Source organism: Nothobranchius furzeri, chromosome 10 (assembly GCF_043380555.1).
Source record: "Nothobranchius furzeri strain GRZ-AD chromosome 10, NfurGRZ-RIMD1, whole genome shotgun sequence".
Classification (NCBI taxonomy): domain Eukaryota; kingdom Metazoa; phylum Chordata; class Actinopteri; order Cyprinodontiformes; family Nothobranchiidae; genus Nothobranchius; species Nothobranchius furzeri.
This window is the reverse complement of record NC_091750.1, coordinates 56,397,163-56,415,933: the sequence shown is the minus strand read 5'-3', so window position 1 is coordinate 56,415,933 and position 18,771 is coordinate 56,397,163. Positions and strand designations below refer to the sequence as shown.

Sequence of the window (18,771 nt, the reverse complement as noted above, 5' to 3'; positions counted from 1 at the left end):
TGGGCAAATTTTAATCCTTTCATTCTCTAAAAACCTCATGTCCATTTTAATTTCCATACAATAAGCAAATACAGCACATACATGTCACTAAGGCATAACATCAAGGTACTCAGCTTAGTTTTTCTAGCTCCTCCATACTCCGAATACACAGAACTCTGGCTTCCTCGGGCCTACCATTAATCTTTACATAAACCCTACGGTTGGCAGTCCATGTAGTTTGAATCTTCCCTCGTTTCTTTAAATACCTAGCTCTCCTGGCCAGGTCTGCATTCATTTTTGAAAGGTGTTCATTAAGATAAACCTGTGTCCCTTTCAAATTCTTGCTTTGTCTGAGTAAATCAGTTTTCTTCCTCCTGCTGTAGATTGGTCACTTGTTTAGCTTTTTGATTCCTAGTTTGAATTGTATGACATGCTTCAATACTATTTCTGTCTATCTGAACGTTCCTGCTTTGTAGATACCCCACCACTTGGGCTTCCGCTCAACTGTCCAGTTCATTATCTTCCCCTTCTCTCGGTTCCCCTTTCACAACATGGGCATATGATGATTTAAGAGATAGTCCGGAGATTACAACTTCATTCATATGGGTGTGTTGTTCCATGCCCGACACCCGGGTCTCCAGAAGATTTATTCTGCTTTGTTGCTTCTCATTTATCTTTTTCAGTGCCTTAATTTCATCTACTAAACACATAATGGTGCACTGCTGTTTCGATATAGTCCCCAGCTGTTCACCCATCATTGTAAGTCATGGCAGCCTTCAGTTCTTCAATGTCTTATTTTACTTCCTTGGTAACCATGATTATAGAAGAGCTTCAGAGCCTTGCAGATGGCAGTTTCAGAACTGATGAACAGTGGTACATCAAGGCCTACCTTGTTAGATGGTCATGGAGCCTGGGCCTGGCATTGAAGCCTCAGCCTGGGTTTGCCAGTGGCTTATGAAGAGGCCAAGGCTTGGTGAATAAGCTTTTTTCCCTAGGCTGGAGGCGCAGCGGACATTAGAGGCTGATGGTCCTAGAGATCTAGCATGCTTAGCTCACAGTGAAAATACTCAGAGTTGATTGAATTTACTGAAATAGCTCTTCAGAAATGGAAAACTCACAGTTTAACCAGCTTTTTGGAAAATCGTCCTGGTGGCAGTGGTGTCCCCAAGGGTTGGCCGGGGGTGGAGGCATGGCCACCCCTCAAAAGTTGTTGGCCACCCCTCTGGCCCCTCCCTGGCAAGACCCCCGACCCCACATTCATGTCCACACAAGCCATACATTCATCTTCTTTATTCAAGAAATAAATGTTAAAACCAATGAATTCCTCATTTTAATAAATAATACATTTGATAAACCACAATTTGAATATGTAAGATCACCATTTTCCAAAAATATTAATAATAATAAATGTATCTATTAACTTTAGTGGATATTTTTCTTGAGACAGCAATAGGCAAAAAAAAAAAACTGTTTTGGAATTTTAAACTACAAATTTTGAACAGTAACTGAAAAAAAACCTTGAAATTTGGTGTTTTTACTCAGATGTTTGTGTTTCTCAAATTTGACGTTAATGTATTTGATGCATAAATTGTAAAACCTGATATAAAAGAAAACATTTAAATAAAATACTATTTTTGTACTTTCTTAAAATATTTTTACAGTGTATTGATTTTTTTAAATAAAGAATGATGCAACATGCTAAACTCTCCCAGAGTTACCAGAGGGACCAATTAGCTGCCACCCCCAAATTTTCAATGGCCCCTCTGTGAACATTTTCCGGGGGCGCCACTGTCTTGGGGTATTGAGAGAGGCTGAAAACTTAAAAACTCTGAAGAACATGCAGTGGGATTATGAACATGGAGTGTGTCCAGGAGTATTTCTTTATTTCCCTCGTTTTGATCTGAATTTTTAAATAATTAGAAATGAGGATTGAAGGAGCTTCCTGAAGCACAGTTTTGATCCTCTGCTCTCGTCTCCTTACAGTGAAGTACCAGCCAGGTCTCTATGGAGGAAACAACTACAGCAGCTCTCCTCTCTCGAGCTCTGGAAATTCCCCCATCGTGTGCGAGCGCTGTCGGGAGGTTTGTCATGGGGAGGTGGTGCGTGTCAAGAACACACACTTCCATGTTCACTGCTTCACCTGCCAAGGTAAAAACAGAGCTCTGCTGTTATCATTCAGTTGCTTCTTTCTCATGCACAAACGTAAAATGTTTCACATCGGTTTGTTTTCCAGTCTCTGACCTATGCATGGCTTTCCATGTGTGGGTTACACCCAAATCAATTAGCATAATTAAATATTAAATTATTGCTGGTACTCAGACAAGAAGGAACCAACACAGAAGAGTCACTATTAGTTTCTGCGCTTGCTGAATAATGTTATGAACTATTTTCTGCATCCTTAAAGATTTGAAGCTGTCAAATCAGTGCATGTCACACTGCAAAGGTTGCTTTTTATTTAGCAAATAAATACTGATTTGATGTAAACTGACCAAAATAAAGGTTTATAAAATACCACTTGCACACCTTAGGAGACTACTTGTTTAAATATGGCAGATATCTTGTTTGAAAGTGTGTCCATTTGAAAAAAAATGGTATTTTCATGCCAAAACCATGAATGCTTTATTGCACATAATATCTGTGGAGTATCCATCAATAATATTGCAATCAAAAATGTTTTCTAATATGTTTCTATGATGAATACATTCAGCATGTGGGTCTAATGATGGAAGATTTTAAGGAAAATTAATTTCAATAAATCTACTGTGAACTTTAGCATGAATGAATGCCTTGTGAGTCATTTTCAGTGGAAAACTAAACACACCTGTTTCAGGAAGAAGTTACCTGGAGGACAGGTGGACGAATTTGTGGCAGGATTTGAAATCGTACTCATCAATATTCATGATATTCAGACATCTCATCTCTGATTGGCTAATAGCAACGCGACTCATCCACTGACTCCATTTGCTCTCCACAAATAACACAAGCCTGAAGGGGTTCTGTCGTGTTGTGGAGTTGTCAACGCTAACAGTTAGCTGCTACTACCGAGAAGCGCTCTGCTGATTCAACAACAGCGTTACCCGGTCGGTGACCAAGATGGATGAGTCCGTGAAGGCTAATTTTCAGTGTGACACAGATCTGAGTGGCTTTTTCTGACCCGAGCGTTTCCTCGTCTGTTTTCTTGTGATGCCAAATGCAGGAAGATCACTTTCACTTTCAGCCTGAAAGTGAAACTCAGAATGACTGACCATATTTCAAGAAGAACAAATAAAAAAGATTGTTTCTCAGTGAAATTGCTCTTTAAGAAAAAGAGAAGACTCTCTCCCTTTTGCTTCCCTTCTGCTCTGCAGTGCAGTGTGAGTTTGGCCACACCCACCTGTGTTTTCATGCATTCACATGGACATTATTGTCTTTTATGCATTTGTTGTCACGGTTGAGCTCGTTCTGAGAACAGATGGGACTGAATCCACTTAAGGAGGTCTGGACTCAGCAGCTACAGCTTTGCAGTGCAGTCAGCAGGTATTCAGCCTGTAGTTAAACTCCTAACAGCCAACCCTCTTTTTAGAGGCTGGGACCTTCACCGTCCCAAAGCAAGACAATGCTGTTCTCTCCATTTGATCGGCAGCTAGCATTGCCTCAGTGTGCTCAGCGACAAAGCTCCAAAGGGTTTCTATAGAAAGCACTAATCTTTGTGTTATGTAGCATTCCTCAGAAAGGAGTTTTTTTTTGTGCAGAATTTTTGCTGTTTGTTGGATCGATTGTTGACTATAACTGGCTGATTGTTTGTTCAACTGATGCACTCGCCCTTTCTGACATGACAAACCAGACTTATTGATATGAAAGTCTTTATCCTTATGGACATTTGATCTTGCAGAGTAAGCTTAATGACAGCAGGCTAATGGACTGAGTGGGCATCAGCTGACGAAATGGACAAGACTTAAACTGTCAGCTTTTAGCAGACATCTCTGGTTGTTATCTTCTTTTCATCTACTCTGCTTCTTCTGTCTAAGCTTTTAGCTTTAAAGGTCTTTGCATCTTTGTTTTTGGTAAAACAAAATTATTAGTTATTAGTTTGGGATTTTTTTCAGTAAGGAGACAAATAACATGAGGCGGAACTTGTCTAATTTAATATCTTGAATAATTCATTAGCTGTCACCTGGAATTTGTGTGTGGTGGTGATGAAGGGAACCCAAATGCAGCCACTCGTCAGACACGGTGGATCCAATAAAATATATGTTCAAAACAACGTACAGCTTCACAAGCAGCCAGAGTGGAAGAGATGAAAGAGCAAAACTCAATCTGACAAAAATGTTGCGTTTGTAATCAGGCAGCGGAGGTGACCTCTCAGTTCAACACTTTATTTTAAGCCTTACAGCGGTACGCCATCTTGTTATCTCCCTCTCTTCTTCTCCTTCTCCCTTCTCCCTTTTCCAGCCTCATTAGCGGCACCCCTGGTCTGACAGAGTAACAGCATGTAATAATTTGCCTCCTTTACTATAGAACTTCATAAACACAACAAACAACACACAAGAGAAACAGGATAGGATTTGGCAAAGAACAACCGGAAAACCTGGAAACTACAGAGGGAGGTGAACGAATGACAAAAGCAGCTGGAAAAACAAACAAAAGAAAAGCAAGAAAAGCAGAAACGAGTAAAGAAGAAGAAAGAAAGCAAAGCAAAAATACAGAATTCCCCAAATCCTTCACAAAAGAAACAAAGAAACAAATATTTTTGCATTTCCATAATGACAAAAGACCAAGTTCACAGATAAACCATGTCACTTGTTATTTTTTAAATATAATCACAGCCACTCTGAGTTTCTCATGCAGGCTCTTACGTGAAGATAGTCTTCTACCCATAATTCCTGCATTAGCCGCCAAAATAAAATTGACAATGAAACGATTGGATTACAAAAGCCACACAGGCCTACATCACACTGTAAATTAGCATTCACAGACTCACCCTGTAATGACTTTTGCAGCCAGTAGGGAGCAGAGTGTGGCTGCTTAATTTAGGCAAAAATGATAATCACGATTATTTTGACAGAGACTGAGATCTCGATTATTTAAGATCATTTTAAAATGAATGTTGATTTTATTTATTTTATTTGCCCTTTTTTAGCGGTTCAGGAGCCTGCGAGTACAGTGTGTGTCGGTCACTCCGGCTTGTCCAAGAGGAACCCGACTCTGAAAGCGGTTTTGTTTGCGACCGACACGTCACTACATAATTTGCTTTTCTAATGTCCGGAAGGATGGTCTGGAGCACAGACTGAATGTTTTGTTAACCTGCAGGAAATATCAACAACAGTTAGTAGTCCAGAAAGTAGCTAAGGAGTACCAGAAATGTTTGTAGTTTTTTTGCTTGGTACTTTTAGGAAAAACAAAGTGACAGAAGGGGATCTGAAAAGTTGTTAGAAATGGCAGCAAAGTTGCTAAAAGTTGGCAACTCTGCTGGGAGGTGAGCTCAATTTGCAGCTCGGCGTAAACCATGAGGGAAGAGCACATAATAGGCTCATTTTGTTTTTATATCTTAGGTGTGTTCTTGCTGTGCATTATTTCAAATTCCATGTTGTCGTTCTTTTTTTAAAACACAGGAATGGTTTTGTTACCTGTAATTGATGCTACAGTTTCGCCGACGGCTGCTGGCTTCTTCAGGCTGACGCTGATGGTGGCGCGTCACTTCCTTCTCCGTTTATCTGCGGGCAGCAGAGGACGTTGTCGCCCTCTACTGCCCGCAGACTAGTGCACCCAAAAGACAAAATATCAGCTGGACAAAAATGTGGAGTCATTTACGAAATCCCATGCAAACTCTGCAATAAAACATACATAGGAGAAACCGGACGCCAACTCAACACACGAACAATAGAACACAGAAAGGAGTGCGAGAAAGAGGCAAATCGAAAACATACAAGAGCAGCAAAAGAAGAAGCAGAAAGTACAATAAAAGTCAGCCGTAACAGATCATTGCTTAAGAGAAAACCATATAATGGACTGGGACAACACGGATCATAACCACTGAACAACAAAAATACAAAGGATGGATCAAGGAAGCAATCGACATAAGGAGACGTGGATGTGGGACCATGAACAGGGACGACGGAGTTTACACGCTGGACCACGCATGGGACTGCATCGTCGGAGAGGGGAGAGCGGGCAGTAGTGGGCGATAATGTCCTCTGCTGCCCGCAGATAAACGGAGAAGGAAGTGACGCGCCACTATCAGCGTCAGCCTGAAGAAGCCGGCAGCCATCGGCGAAACTGTAGCGTCATTTACAGGTAACAAAACCGTTTCTGTGTTTTAAAAAAAGAACGACAACATGGAATTTTGTGTTTATAATCGTTCAAAACTCAGCTGACAATTGTGATTAAAATTTGATTTAGTGAACAGCCCTAGTAGAAGCTAACCATTAGCATTAGCAACTCCAACATGGCAGAACTCAATGAGGCTTGTGTTACTTGTGGAGATTTAAACATTAACGTTTGCGGAAGAGTGGTGTTGCCATTAACCAATCAGAGGTGAGATGTTCGATTGTCATGAATAGTAATGAGTGAGATAGCAAATCCTGCTGTTTTCCACCCCCAACTCCTCCACCTTACTTCTTCTTCCTGAAACAGGAGCGGCAGAGATTATTATTCCACAGAGAATGACTTACAAGGCAGTCTTTTATACTCAAGATCACAGAAGATGTATTGAAAAACGAGATCATTGAAAATCATTGTTTTCCTTTAAATATTTCTTGTAACTAATGTATCTAACCATTGGTGTAAAGGATTTATGTAAAGTTAAACTGTTTGCCGTTAAATCAGACAGAAGTTACTCCTGCATGTCCAAACTCTCTCCCAATAAGAACTGTCCACCAATCAGACTTGTGAAGCCCAAAACACTTAGACGTGGATCAGGTGTTTCCTGAACCAATTTTGAACATTTTGGGCGTTTGCCCTGTTTTGATTATTGAAATCTCTGAGGTCCAACTGGATCAGCAATTATTTATGATAAAAAGAATAATAATAATATGATAAATCAAGATAACGCAGAGCTGCTCAAATCAAAGTAAATATGTATACCAGGATCCAAACTTTACATAAAACAATCAGATCATACGAAGAAACTATGATACGTTTATCGCAGTTCATAACGATTTATATGCTCCATCCACCTTCAGCAGGTTATATAAGTATGCAGTTTTGTCTGAAAAATGTGAATCCACCAGCTAAACTAGAGTCCAAGTGTGCTGCTTTATTGTCTTTAACTCAGACCTCCTTGTTTGTTGAATTAAAAGAAGCAACATAAAGAAACTCATCCTGGGGTAATGATGCAAATAAAGGAGAAAAGAGAGTAACAGGAAGGCAGATGTGTGTTAAAAGCACAGATCAATAGCCTCACTGATGCTTCCCCAGGGCCGTTCTGTCTCATCTGCTCACGTCTTCTTCTTCACGTCACACGTCATGCCCTTCACCTGTCCTGGCTCTCTTAAACTCCTGTCGTGCTTTTTTCACATTTCATCTCACATTCTGCCTAAAATAAGAGTCCAGTAATGTCCGAAAAAGAAGAGGACACATTCTCATAAAGTTAACAGCAAAGTGTAACCTAGTTTAGGATCATTTTTTTTCCTGTGGAAGCGTATTCTTAGTCACGCATCGCTTGGCTGTTTCCTGAGCAGAAACTTCAAGGACAAACTAAAAGACCGACTCCTCCATCAGCTCTGCTATGCAGCTGCATCTCAGAACTTTTGATCTTCCTGCTTTTAGAAATAACATCAGGCTGAATAACAAAGACGAGGTGCTCGACATTTTTAATTACATGTACTTTGTGAACTTTTTTATGTCGACAACCTCAGCCTGTTAATCTCATTTCAGAAACATCTGGAGACTTTATTTCCTTCTACATACTACAGATGAACATAGGCAAGTAACATATGAGATGCTGATAAAAAAAATTAACGGAAGAAAGGAAAAGTTAAAAATTCTATTGTTGAATAATGAAAATAGTCTATTTCCTGCATTAGAAGCTAACCATTAGCACCATATAAAAAAGCTCCTTCAGGCTGGTGTTGTTTGTGGAGATAAAACATCCATGTTGCAAGTCAGTGCTAGAGTTGTGTTGCTGTTATCCAATCCGAGGCGAGATGTCCAAATATCAGGCGTTGTGCCACTCTGCTGCAGCAGACACTCTGGTGCTGATGCAAGTTGTTCTGGGCTTTTTTTGCCCCATTTTCGGCTTGCAAGGCATTAATTCTTACCAGAGACCACTGCAAATGTATTTATTAAATGAGTTTCCCAAACATTTGAGAATGGAATATAATTTTGAGCCACTTCTTTGTTTCTTTCTTTCTTTCTTTCTTTTTTAGAAATATGACTGGTTGGAATAAAACACTGGAGAGAAAGGATTTTATCTTGGGACTCATTAGATTTGTGACACATTTCTGTTCATTCAACTGGTTCTTGATTTTAATCAGCAGACCAGTGAGATTGTGATCAGAACGAAACATCTCTCGTTGAGCTGCCATGTTTGATTTGGCTCCAGGAGAAACTGCCTGATGCTGAGTCAGAGCAGGTAAATGTAGAAAACCTTCAGTCTGGGACAACAGATGGGGTCAGGGGAGGTCACGCGGTCCTGAGGCCGTTTTTCTGTTGACAGGAAACGTCTGACAAGCCTTTGACCTGTTTGAACAGCAAACTTCAGTCAGCAAGTGGCATCAGGAGGATTTCTTCTGACTCGTCATGAAATAGTAACATGTTGCGTGGCAGAGAGGGAATAATAGACGGCAGCTTTTCCTCATTTAGATGCCTCTAATTCTCTGCTGTGACATTTTCTCCCGCTATTATATCACACTCCAAAGGCTTCAAATAAAACCTTTAATTTAATCATATCCTCAAAGACACACTCTACCAGAGGAAGAAAATATTTCAGTGAAACGTAAATCGTTCTACGTTTCAAATGTCACAGAAATATAAGTTTTTTTAAATTAATAGAATGACTAGATCAAAAAAAAAGTTCCGACTTTACTAGTTGACACACATTTCCAGATTAAATGAAAAATTAAACTCTTAAGTGGACTTTTCTGACATCCTTATTGAGAAAATTAGAATTTTGACATTTAGAAAAATATTTCTAGAAGCAGAAATGTCTGAAGCTATTGATTTGGATGTTCCATGTACAATAACGAAGAAATGTCTTTGCTTCAAATTCACAAATTAAGTAAAATTAAATAATTAAAAAAGAAAAATCTAATTTATTACTAATCTTTGCATGGTGGAGCAGATTCTTTAATAATAACTCAAGTTAAACAAATAATAATAATAACAATAATTATTATTATTTTTGTTATTATTGATGATATCACCTCAACATTAATATGATCATTTCTACATAATAGCCCCATTTCCCCAAATAAATAAATAAATAACGCAAAAAAAAAAAACAATTTCTTCTTTCTCATTTTCTGTTTGAAAGCTAAAGGTTTCTAATGAGTTTGGCTCCTCTCTCTCTCTCTCTTATTCATGAGTTTAGGTTGTTCTTACCGAATATGACTTCAGAGAGGTCAAGCCTAAACTTCAGTTTTTCTCCACCATCACAAAGGCTTTTCATTCAGAGCGTGATTTATGTGTGAATGCCTTCAGCAGGAGGAGAAGTGAACACGCAGACTCCGTCAGGGTCCTCGAGAGTGAGTTGTATGAGTCAGGAGACACAAAGAAGTCGGAAAATCTATTAGGAGGCCTGTTAATTTGATGGTTTATTATTATATCACATCATGTTGGGGCAAATATGAATTAGGGCATGGCTGCTTGTTGCACCAGCTTATTTTTTTCTGGGAGCAGCTTTAATTCTGTAAGTTAATAAAGGTCAGGCTGGCATTTCAAAGTTGGGAGAAAGCGGCTTTTCCATGAACAACACATTATGACTTTGTTAGAGACGTTGCCCTAGTTTTTTCTGAAGGAAAACATTCAGTTCAGTTACAGTTGTGTGGTAATATGAGAAGAACATCTTCTCAAACACATATTTTAGATTATAAACAGTTCAAATGAAATAAAGGGAGGAGAACGTAGCTTCAAACAATTTGGAGTCCTATTTCCTGAAAAACCAACAACAGACTTCCCCGTCGTGACTCAAGAAGGATGAGTTCCTGAATGTTAAGTGACAGTGCGACGTAGATCTGTCAGGATTTTCTAATCCTAGAGTTTCACTGTCTATTTTCTGTCAGAAGCTAATGCAAGAGACAGGGAGACTGTTTTCATGTTCAGCCTGCATGAAAAACTCAATCATTTTCAAAAATAGGTTTAAAAATGGTTTCCCAGTGAAGTACCTCTTTAATTCTAAAGTTTGACTAATCTTAAGTGATTTTGAAAGCTGCTTACTTTTTGTGGTGCATCGATTGATTCTGGGGGAACTTTATTTGATCACACATGCATACTGGATTACAGCTCACAGGATCCATTCAAAGAAAATCCTTTGGCCTGATGTGACTCCATATATAAATTTGGATGCAGTGTTTGAATTCTCTGAGATGTTGGCAATGAAAGCATCCTCTCTGCAGACAGAACCTCTGGTGTACGTGATGATCAAGTTTGCACTAAATTGAAGTTAAATATAAATTAGATCGTAAAGAAATGTTTTTAATCAAACTTCCTTATACATTTTCTCCTTAATGAAAGTGTATTGATTCATAGGCTGCAGGCAGGTCTCCAAAGCATTTAAAACGAGTACACCGTCTTTACACCGCCTCAGCTTTAGTATACCATATTTTTCTTGCCGTCTCACTCTCCATCAGAGCCTCTTAACACTTGGATCAACCCAGATTCATTCACTCCACTGGTTTTAAAGCCATTAGCTTAATTACAGAGAGGACACTAAATTCACTGTCAGATATCTTGATCGGCTGGCTGCCTTTCAAATGCCTAACCTACGGTTCAATTACAGCTCTATCATATAGATACTATTTCCGCTGCATGCACAGACCTTCATTCTCTATTCCTGCACACTACTGATTATGGCTGTGTCAAATATATATAGTGTGCTGACTTCTGCAGAGCTGCAGGGACAATACGTGATAGGGAAATTATTTACGTTTAAGAACTATATTATGACTTTAATAATGATATGATTTTTTTTCTCGTAACAGTAAACAATGTTCAAATAATTAATGGCAAAGGTCTAAATGTGCTTCAACTCCTTTTAAACTGTTTAACCATCCAGCAGAGCAGGGGCCTCCTCAATGATGGATCATCTGGACCAGAAAAAAGGATTTGGCTGGAGAACTGCACTTGCTAAATAAAAGTCATTCATCACCTTGTCAGAATACTTGTAGTAAACACACAGCACTCACTTTTCTTCAGGACTGTCACAAAATGCAGACTATGTAAAAGTACTTAAATGCATCTAATTTTCTATGGACACAAATGAGCTTTATCTCAGTCCCAAAAGGTAAAAATAAGTGGAAAAACTTTCTAAAACGTTTCTCATTTATCAATTAGTTGAAAATTGATCATATTTTTTCTGAACAGCTATTTCACTGAAGTTAGTACATGATGGAAGAAGATCTGACCTCCTTCTGAATATACTTGTGGTATCTACTGTCATGATCCTGCCATGCCCTGACCTCCATGCACCATCATTCACCTCATCAGCCGTCATGCATCACACCTGGTCCCCTCATCAAGCTCCAGCCAAGCCCTGTTTCCCCAGCAACCACAGTCAACTCACCATCAAGCTCATGCCACACACCTGCCTCACCAGCTTCCACAGTCAACCACTAGCGCTCTGCCAGACTATTGAACGTCTCTGCTAGTAGAGCTTCCAGCCTTTTGTCATCCTGCCTGATGGATAGTCTCTCGACCTCGTTTCCACGCCTGACCATCGCCAAGAATTCTGCCTGCCATTATATAACTATATAACTATATATATATATATATATATATATATATATATATATATATATATATATATATATATATATATACATATATATGTATATATATATATATATATATATATATATATATATATATATATATACATACATATATATATATATATATATATATATATATATATATATATAGTTTTATATATATATATATATATACATATATATATATATATATACATATATATATATGTATATATATGTATATATATAACTATATATATATATATATATATATAGTTATATATATATATATATACATATATATATATGTATATATATGTATATATATAACTATATATATATATATATATATATATATATATATATATATATATATATATATATATATATACAGTTATATGCATATAACTATATATACATATATACATATATATGTATATATATATATATATATATATATATATATATATATATATATATATATATAGTTATATATATATACATATATATGTATATATATATATGTTGGGTATTTTTATAATTGTACCTTTTTGAGGCCTAAAAGATGCCCATTTTGTGTTATTAACACTTCATGAATCTCTGTGTTTGCCAACTGTGGCTGTTCATGAAAGGTTGAGCAGAGAAGCTCGTTTGCAGTCAAGGATGTTGATTGTGGATTTCCAAGGAAACCTCTGTGCCTCTGTAACCTGAGAAGGCCCCGCCTTCTCCATCCTTTGCTGAATAAAGCCCTTGGGAAACTGAGGAGACTTGGGAGTGACGGGGGAAAAGCCTCGGAGGAGGTTTTTCCCTGCGTTAACTCTCTTTTATTTTGGGGACTCAGGGTAAAATGTCTTCCATGTTGTCAAGAGTGTTTATTTCAGGTTCCAGGGTTATGGAGATTAAATATTACCTAACATATTGGTGGAGGATGCGGGCATGCAGAGCTGGTGGGATTAGTAGGGGCTGGGGCTGGTTGGTTGCGTCCAGCTTCTCGCATGTTGAGCCGCGCACATGGACATTACAAATAATCAATTTACTCTCTCTCTCCGGGTGTGTCGTCCTTTAAGGTAATATGGGATAAAATTAAAATTACCTATCAATATACATATATATAACTATATATATATATAACTTGGAGCTGGTAACACAAGATAAAATACTGACAGTAAGACAACACAGCAAGCCAGGATGGAGACACTGCCGTCTCCGCATTCAGACTTTTCCTCTCTCTTCAGCCATCCTTCACATCTTGTAGAAGATATTGTCTTTGTTTATCATGTTAGGATTGCATGGATCGTCATATGTTTATGTTTTTGGATAAGCAATCACACAGAAATATTAATTTTACAATGATTATTATTATTATGCATAAATACAAGCTGCACTTGTCAAACAGTTTTATGTATTTTATACATTTTTGTTTCCCTAACTGTTATCATGAATGTGATCTACTGTAGTTCTCTCTGTTGTCTAGTGTGCGGCTGTGACTTGGTGCACTCTGGTTTCTTCCATCATTCTGGAGAGTATATCTGTACGGAGGACTACCAGCGGCTCTACGGGACTCAGTGTGACAGCTGTGACCAGTACATCACTGGAGAGGTGGTGTCGGCTCTGGGGAGGACCTACCACCCGCATTGTTTTGTCTGCAGCGTCTGCAGGTAAGTAAGTGTGTTCGTGTGTGAGCAAGCTGCACAACAAACAGGCAAAGCACATTTTTATATGATTCCTTTGTGAGTTTCACATATGTGATCATCATTCAGAACATTTTCTACAAACACCACTTGCTGTTTGAGGTTACAGATACAGGTTTTAACATTTTCTTTGATTGAAGGAGGTGATTAGTCCTTATACCACCTATAAGATCTGTGAGCCGGAACTTTTGAACAAAACAAAAATATCCTATGGCATCGGGATCATAGCCTAGAAATGCAGACAAACCGCTGCAGTTTTAAAGATTTAGTTCTGCAGGTCGGTCTAGTCATGCTTCATTGTAGCCTCAGCAGGTCTGCCATTGGTTTAGCTTAGTTTAGGTCGGGCCAATCACAGTGCGCTATGTTTGTACAGAGATGATAGGTGGATTTACCACCGTTACGGCAGAGCTTTTATTTATTCATTTTTTACAAATACGGCCGAGATGCAAAACTATGATGGAGGCTCAGGAACAGCGCTCATTTAAAACTGCTTTGGCATCAACTTTAGACGATGTAGACTTGGGCTTTCCTTTGAGACATGAGCAGATTGAGGAACTTCTCCATCTTCTACTTTGACGGTGTCTGGTGGACTGTCACTGACTGAGTTCTAAATAGCCATGAAAGCGTTTGTTGCTCTGATTGGTCCTAGCGCGGAGACAGTTTAAAAGACAACAGATTCCATCCTTGACTGAGCTCTGTCTATGGGTCGTGGCTACATTATATTTACACATGACTAGCTAGGTTATCATATTCACTCTTATTCACTCAGTCCAACACCGTCCAACTGGAGCTTAAAGACTACATTCATTCTGATTATGAATGTATTCTCTTCTCTGAAAGTACAGATATAGTTTCTATTTATTTATTTATTTATTTATTTATTTATTTATTTATTTATTTATTTATTTATATGTGTGTTCTCAGGAGCCCATTCCCAATTGGAGACAAAGTGACCTTCTGTGGGAAAAAGTGTGTGTGTCAGCAATGCTCGCACTCTCTGAAACGCGACAAGCCTGTTAAAGTCCACGGACCGAGCTGTGAGAAACAAACATGCACTCAGATATTAAACGTGCACACTTTTATTCCACACTCTGCTTCTGTAGGGAGCGCAATATGTTGTATAGATTTGCTGACATCAGGGATCGAGACAAGTGGGGCGATTATTCTAAAACACGTGAAGTCTGATATCGTCATCATGAATGAAAAGTCAGGTGGGAGTTAAAAAAAACTACAGCTTCAATAAATTATTCTTTTCATGCACACAGTTTTGTGAAAATTTAGTTTAATTTCAGTTTAGCTCCACATCCCAAACGTACAGATGCAGAAAAAACAAACAAACCTACAAACAGCAATATGGCAGCAACTGCAGGGATTTTTTTGCTGCACTTTTATACAACAGAAGTGCTAGCATGGGAGACTTTTCTCCAAGAGGAGCTGTGCCATCCCAAAGCAGAGTATCACACACACACACACACACACACACACACACACACACACACACACACACACACACACACACACACACACACACACACACACACACACACACACACACACACACACTTGACAGGCATGTCCTGGAGTCTCCATCTGGCAGAATCAGTGGGCCTGTCACAACAGGCAGGAATGATAAAAAGAAGGAAGTGAGGGGTCAGAAAGGCTGCAGATTGTTTACATGTGAATAAATGTCTCAGATGTCGCCAATGTACTTCACTATGCTCTGTCCTTCAGACTGTGCAGGGTGCGGTGAGGAGATCAAACAGGGTCAGTCTCTGCTGGCTTTGGAGCGACAGTGGCACGTCACTTGTTTTATATGTGGGACATGCAGCTGTGCTCTCACTGGAGAATACATCAGCAAGTATGTGACTTAATCCTCTATGTGCACGGTACATTATTAGGACTTTTTAGGTAACTTTGATCCCCTGTTCTGAAAATCACGACTATTTGATGCTTACTTGTTTTTTCTACATTTGGAAAATATGACTAATAATAGAAAAGCTGCAAAAAGCCTGGAGGTAAAAGGAGGTTTCTCCTGTGTGTGACAGAGATGGGGTACCCTACTGTGAGACTGACTACCACGCTCAGTTTGGGATCAGGTGTGAAAGCTGTAACGGGTACATCAGTGGCCGAGTGCTGGAGGTGAGAGCGTTTGTTCCTTGTGCATTTAAACCATAACATTTTGACTAACTAGTTCCCATTTTTATGATCAGAATAAGACAACCGCCTGCAGGTTTTATATCGGGGCCAGTAACGTTGGGATATGTTGGAACTCTGTTTGAGTACTCTCGAGGTGGAGATAAAGTTGTCAGATTAATTTTATTAAAAACTTAAGTCACAGCCAAAGCTAGTCTAAGAAGAATGTAGTCTTTCGTATGAATTCTTTGCTATGAACTCACGTTCTTATTTATTGTTTTTTATATAATGGAATGTAATGCCAAATAAACAAAAACAAAAGCTTTAAAATGGCCAATTATGATATTTTGTCCCATTACGGGAACCACACATTGCTTTTATTGTCCTGGAGGCACACACTGAGCTCATTGCAAGGATGGAGAAGGAAGTTGATATAAACTGCACATTTTATCCAAGCAGTGTCTTCCCCAACGGGTGGCCAAGATCCCCACTAGGAAAATTACTGGCCAACCCACTGGACCCCCCAGGAAAGACCTCCTCTCTCTATTAAATCTTATTGGTGTTTACACTAGCCATAGATTAATCTCCTTTAACTGAGACATCAATGTCAAACCAATAAATAAATATACATTTAGTAAGTAGATAATGGCTTTTATTTGATGTAGAGCTTTCTCGAGTCCAAAAAATCCTAGAGACCAAAGGGAGGGGTGGGGGGGGGGGTGAGGGGGGGGGGGGTCAACGCTGACACAAACAATGGACCTACAACCACACCGTGACGCAGACAGGGTTATATACACAAGGGCTGGGTGATTAGGGAATTGTGCACAGGTGAGACCAATAAACAGAGGAGGAGCACAACGGAGCAGGGGAGGAAACCAGACCTAAAAATGGGGAAGGGAGCAAAATGAACTAGAGGGAGAAAACAGACTAGATAAAACACAACAGAAGACTAATGATAAAAGGTGTCTAAGGAAAAATGTAACGGAAAACTAGAGAGCCAGGAGGGGGTTGGGGACACACAGGGACGCTGAAACCTGGGGGAAACACCTAAGGGGAAAAAAAACTGGCGCGGCCTGAGGAATGAACACAAGGAGGCACATGAGGAGGGATGCAGACAAGGAGACCAACACATTCTCACTCCCAGCGCGTCAAAAACAAACGCTTGGTCAGCCACCCTCTGCTTGAGACCCCTGATGCCAAAAGTGCCCTTTTTCGTCACTTATGTGTGACAAGGGGTTTTTCCCTTTTCTGACTGCAGATCCCAACGCAGCATAAAACTGACGCGATGGGATATCCGCAGCCAGGGCACCAAACAAGCTCATTGTACCTCACCCTAACCTCATCTTCCTGTTATTTAACCTTCCCCTCACCCCTATCCTAACCTTAACCATGTTGCTAGCTAACACATTAGTGATGTGTTGATCGCTCTAAAAGCTGGCTCTATGAAGTGAACGGCGGGAGCCGCCTCGTCATTGGTCGGGTTTGGACCGAGGCAATGCGAGGGGGAGGTTTCAACTACCAAGGTGGAGGTTAAAAGTAGAGGGTATTTGTAACCTCCCCCTCACCAGATGGTATGTTCCAACGTTCCCCTTGGGTGGCAAATACACAAATTCACAGTCAGAAAGCATGGGAAACAAAGGCTTGATTACAGTGAGAGTAACATTTTAGGTAGCAAGAGGGTTAAGGTTAGGAAAAGGGTGAGGGGGAGGTTATAAATAGTAAAACATTAAGGTTTAGGTGTCATGGTCTGCGTCTGCCCCTTCCTTCATGTGCCTCCTGGTGTCCTCCATCCCTCTCTAGATTTCCTTTTGTGTCTCATAGCACCCTTATGTGTCCTTTGTCTGTGCCTCATTTATGTGTTTTCTGTTTGTAGGCATTCGCTCATCCCCATCCCCTCCAGTTGTAGCTCCAGCCGGTTTTATCGCCAGCTCTGTGTCTGTGTGGGTGTGTGCGGTCCATTCCCCAACTCAGTGTGTGTGAGTGTATGTGTGTATTTGTGTGTGTGTGTGTGTGTGTGTGTGTGTGTGTGTGTGTGTGTGTGTAAATGATAAAGCAAATGGAAGTATTGAATGTGTTCATCCCTTTAATAATTTAGTTTATTTGTCTTATTTAGCCCTAAAAGCTCTTTCTTTTAACAACTGAACCTTAAACTGACGTAGAAACTTTGTGCAAAGCAATACTGTTATCGCATGTCTCCTTTTCCTCTTTGTTTTCTGTTTCTCATCTTCTCCCTTTTATCATCTTCCAGTTTGTGTTGTCTTTTATTGCTTCTTAGCGACTCATTTCTTTCCCTTTTCACTGTTCTTTTTCTCCTGCTGTATTTCATTTGCAGGCTGGAGGGAAGCATTACCACCCCAGCTGTGCCAAGTGTGCACGCTGTCAAATGATGTTCCAAGAAGGGGAGGAAATGTATCTTACAGGTAAGAAAGAAACCGTGATTTTACATCAGGTTAGGTCAGTAAAAATGTAAGAAAAGCAGATTTTTGTTTTTCTTAAAATCGAAGTTACCTTGATTTACAACTATCTAAGTAGAGGAGGAGTAGATTTAGAAATCTGAGCGGCAGTAGCACCTGCCCTATTCCCCTCCCCTTCAGGAAGAAGCTGAAAGCCATGCTTCAGGATTGTCTCTTGAGCCTGCATCTAGTTCTGCAGGAGCTGCAAATCACTCATTTTAATCAATCCCACAGCGTTCAAGCCGGGGAACATCTGGCAGGACCCATTCCAGATTGTTGCTAACGCTAAAACAGGCTAAAACAATAGTCCAATGTAGCGTACACTACACTAACCACTTAGCTTCAGGATGAATCCCTTTTTGTTCCCCTCCCTGTTCTTCTACAGTTAGTTTGACGTTTAAAGACTGACACAAGTTAACATTCATGCTGTGTTAGTGTGCATCAGTGCTTCACTTCTCGTTGCATAATGGGGACTGGGGCACACTCTCGTTGAATGACAGCTTCCTCTTGTGGATATGCAACTCATCTGGTCAATGCTCTGGCTTGCTTAAATTATTCTTTTTGCCATAGAGGCCAGGGAACAAACTAAGAGGAAATGTAAATTATTAAAAATTACGGGGTCAGATGGTC

The 18,771-nt window shown here is 39.6% G+C and overlaps 1 protein-coding gene across 5 annotated transcripts in view; it reads left to right on the top strand.

The window, feature by feature from the left end:
• Positions 1-18,771, top strand: part of LOC107386751 (actin binding LIM protein family, member 3) — a 64,296-nt gene that overhangs the window by 4,872 nt on the left and 40,653 nt on the right. For all 5 annotated transcript variants that reach the window (XM_054731092.2, XM_070555820.1, XM_054731095.2 and 2 more), the window contains 6 exons: positions 1,963-2,127; positions 13,339-13,522; positions 14,480-14,592; positions 15,287-15,413; positions 15,601-15,694; positions 18,021-18,108. In XM_054731092.2, coding sequence (XP_054587067.2) covers positions 1,963-2,127; positions 13,339-13,522; positions 14,480-14,592; positions 15,287-15,413; positions 15,601-15,694; positions 18,021-18,108 — 771 coding nt within the window. The remainder of the gene's footprint in view (positions 1-1,962; positions 2,128-13,338; positions 13,523-14,479; positions 14,593-15,286; positions 15,414-15,600; positions 15,695-18,020; positions 18,109-18,771) is intronic.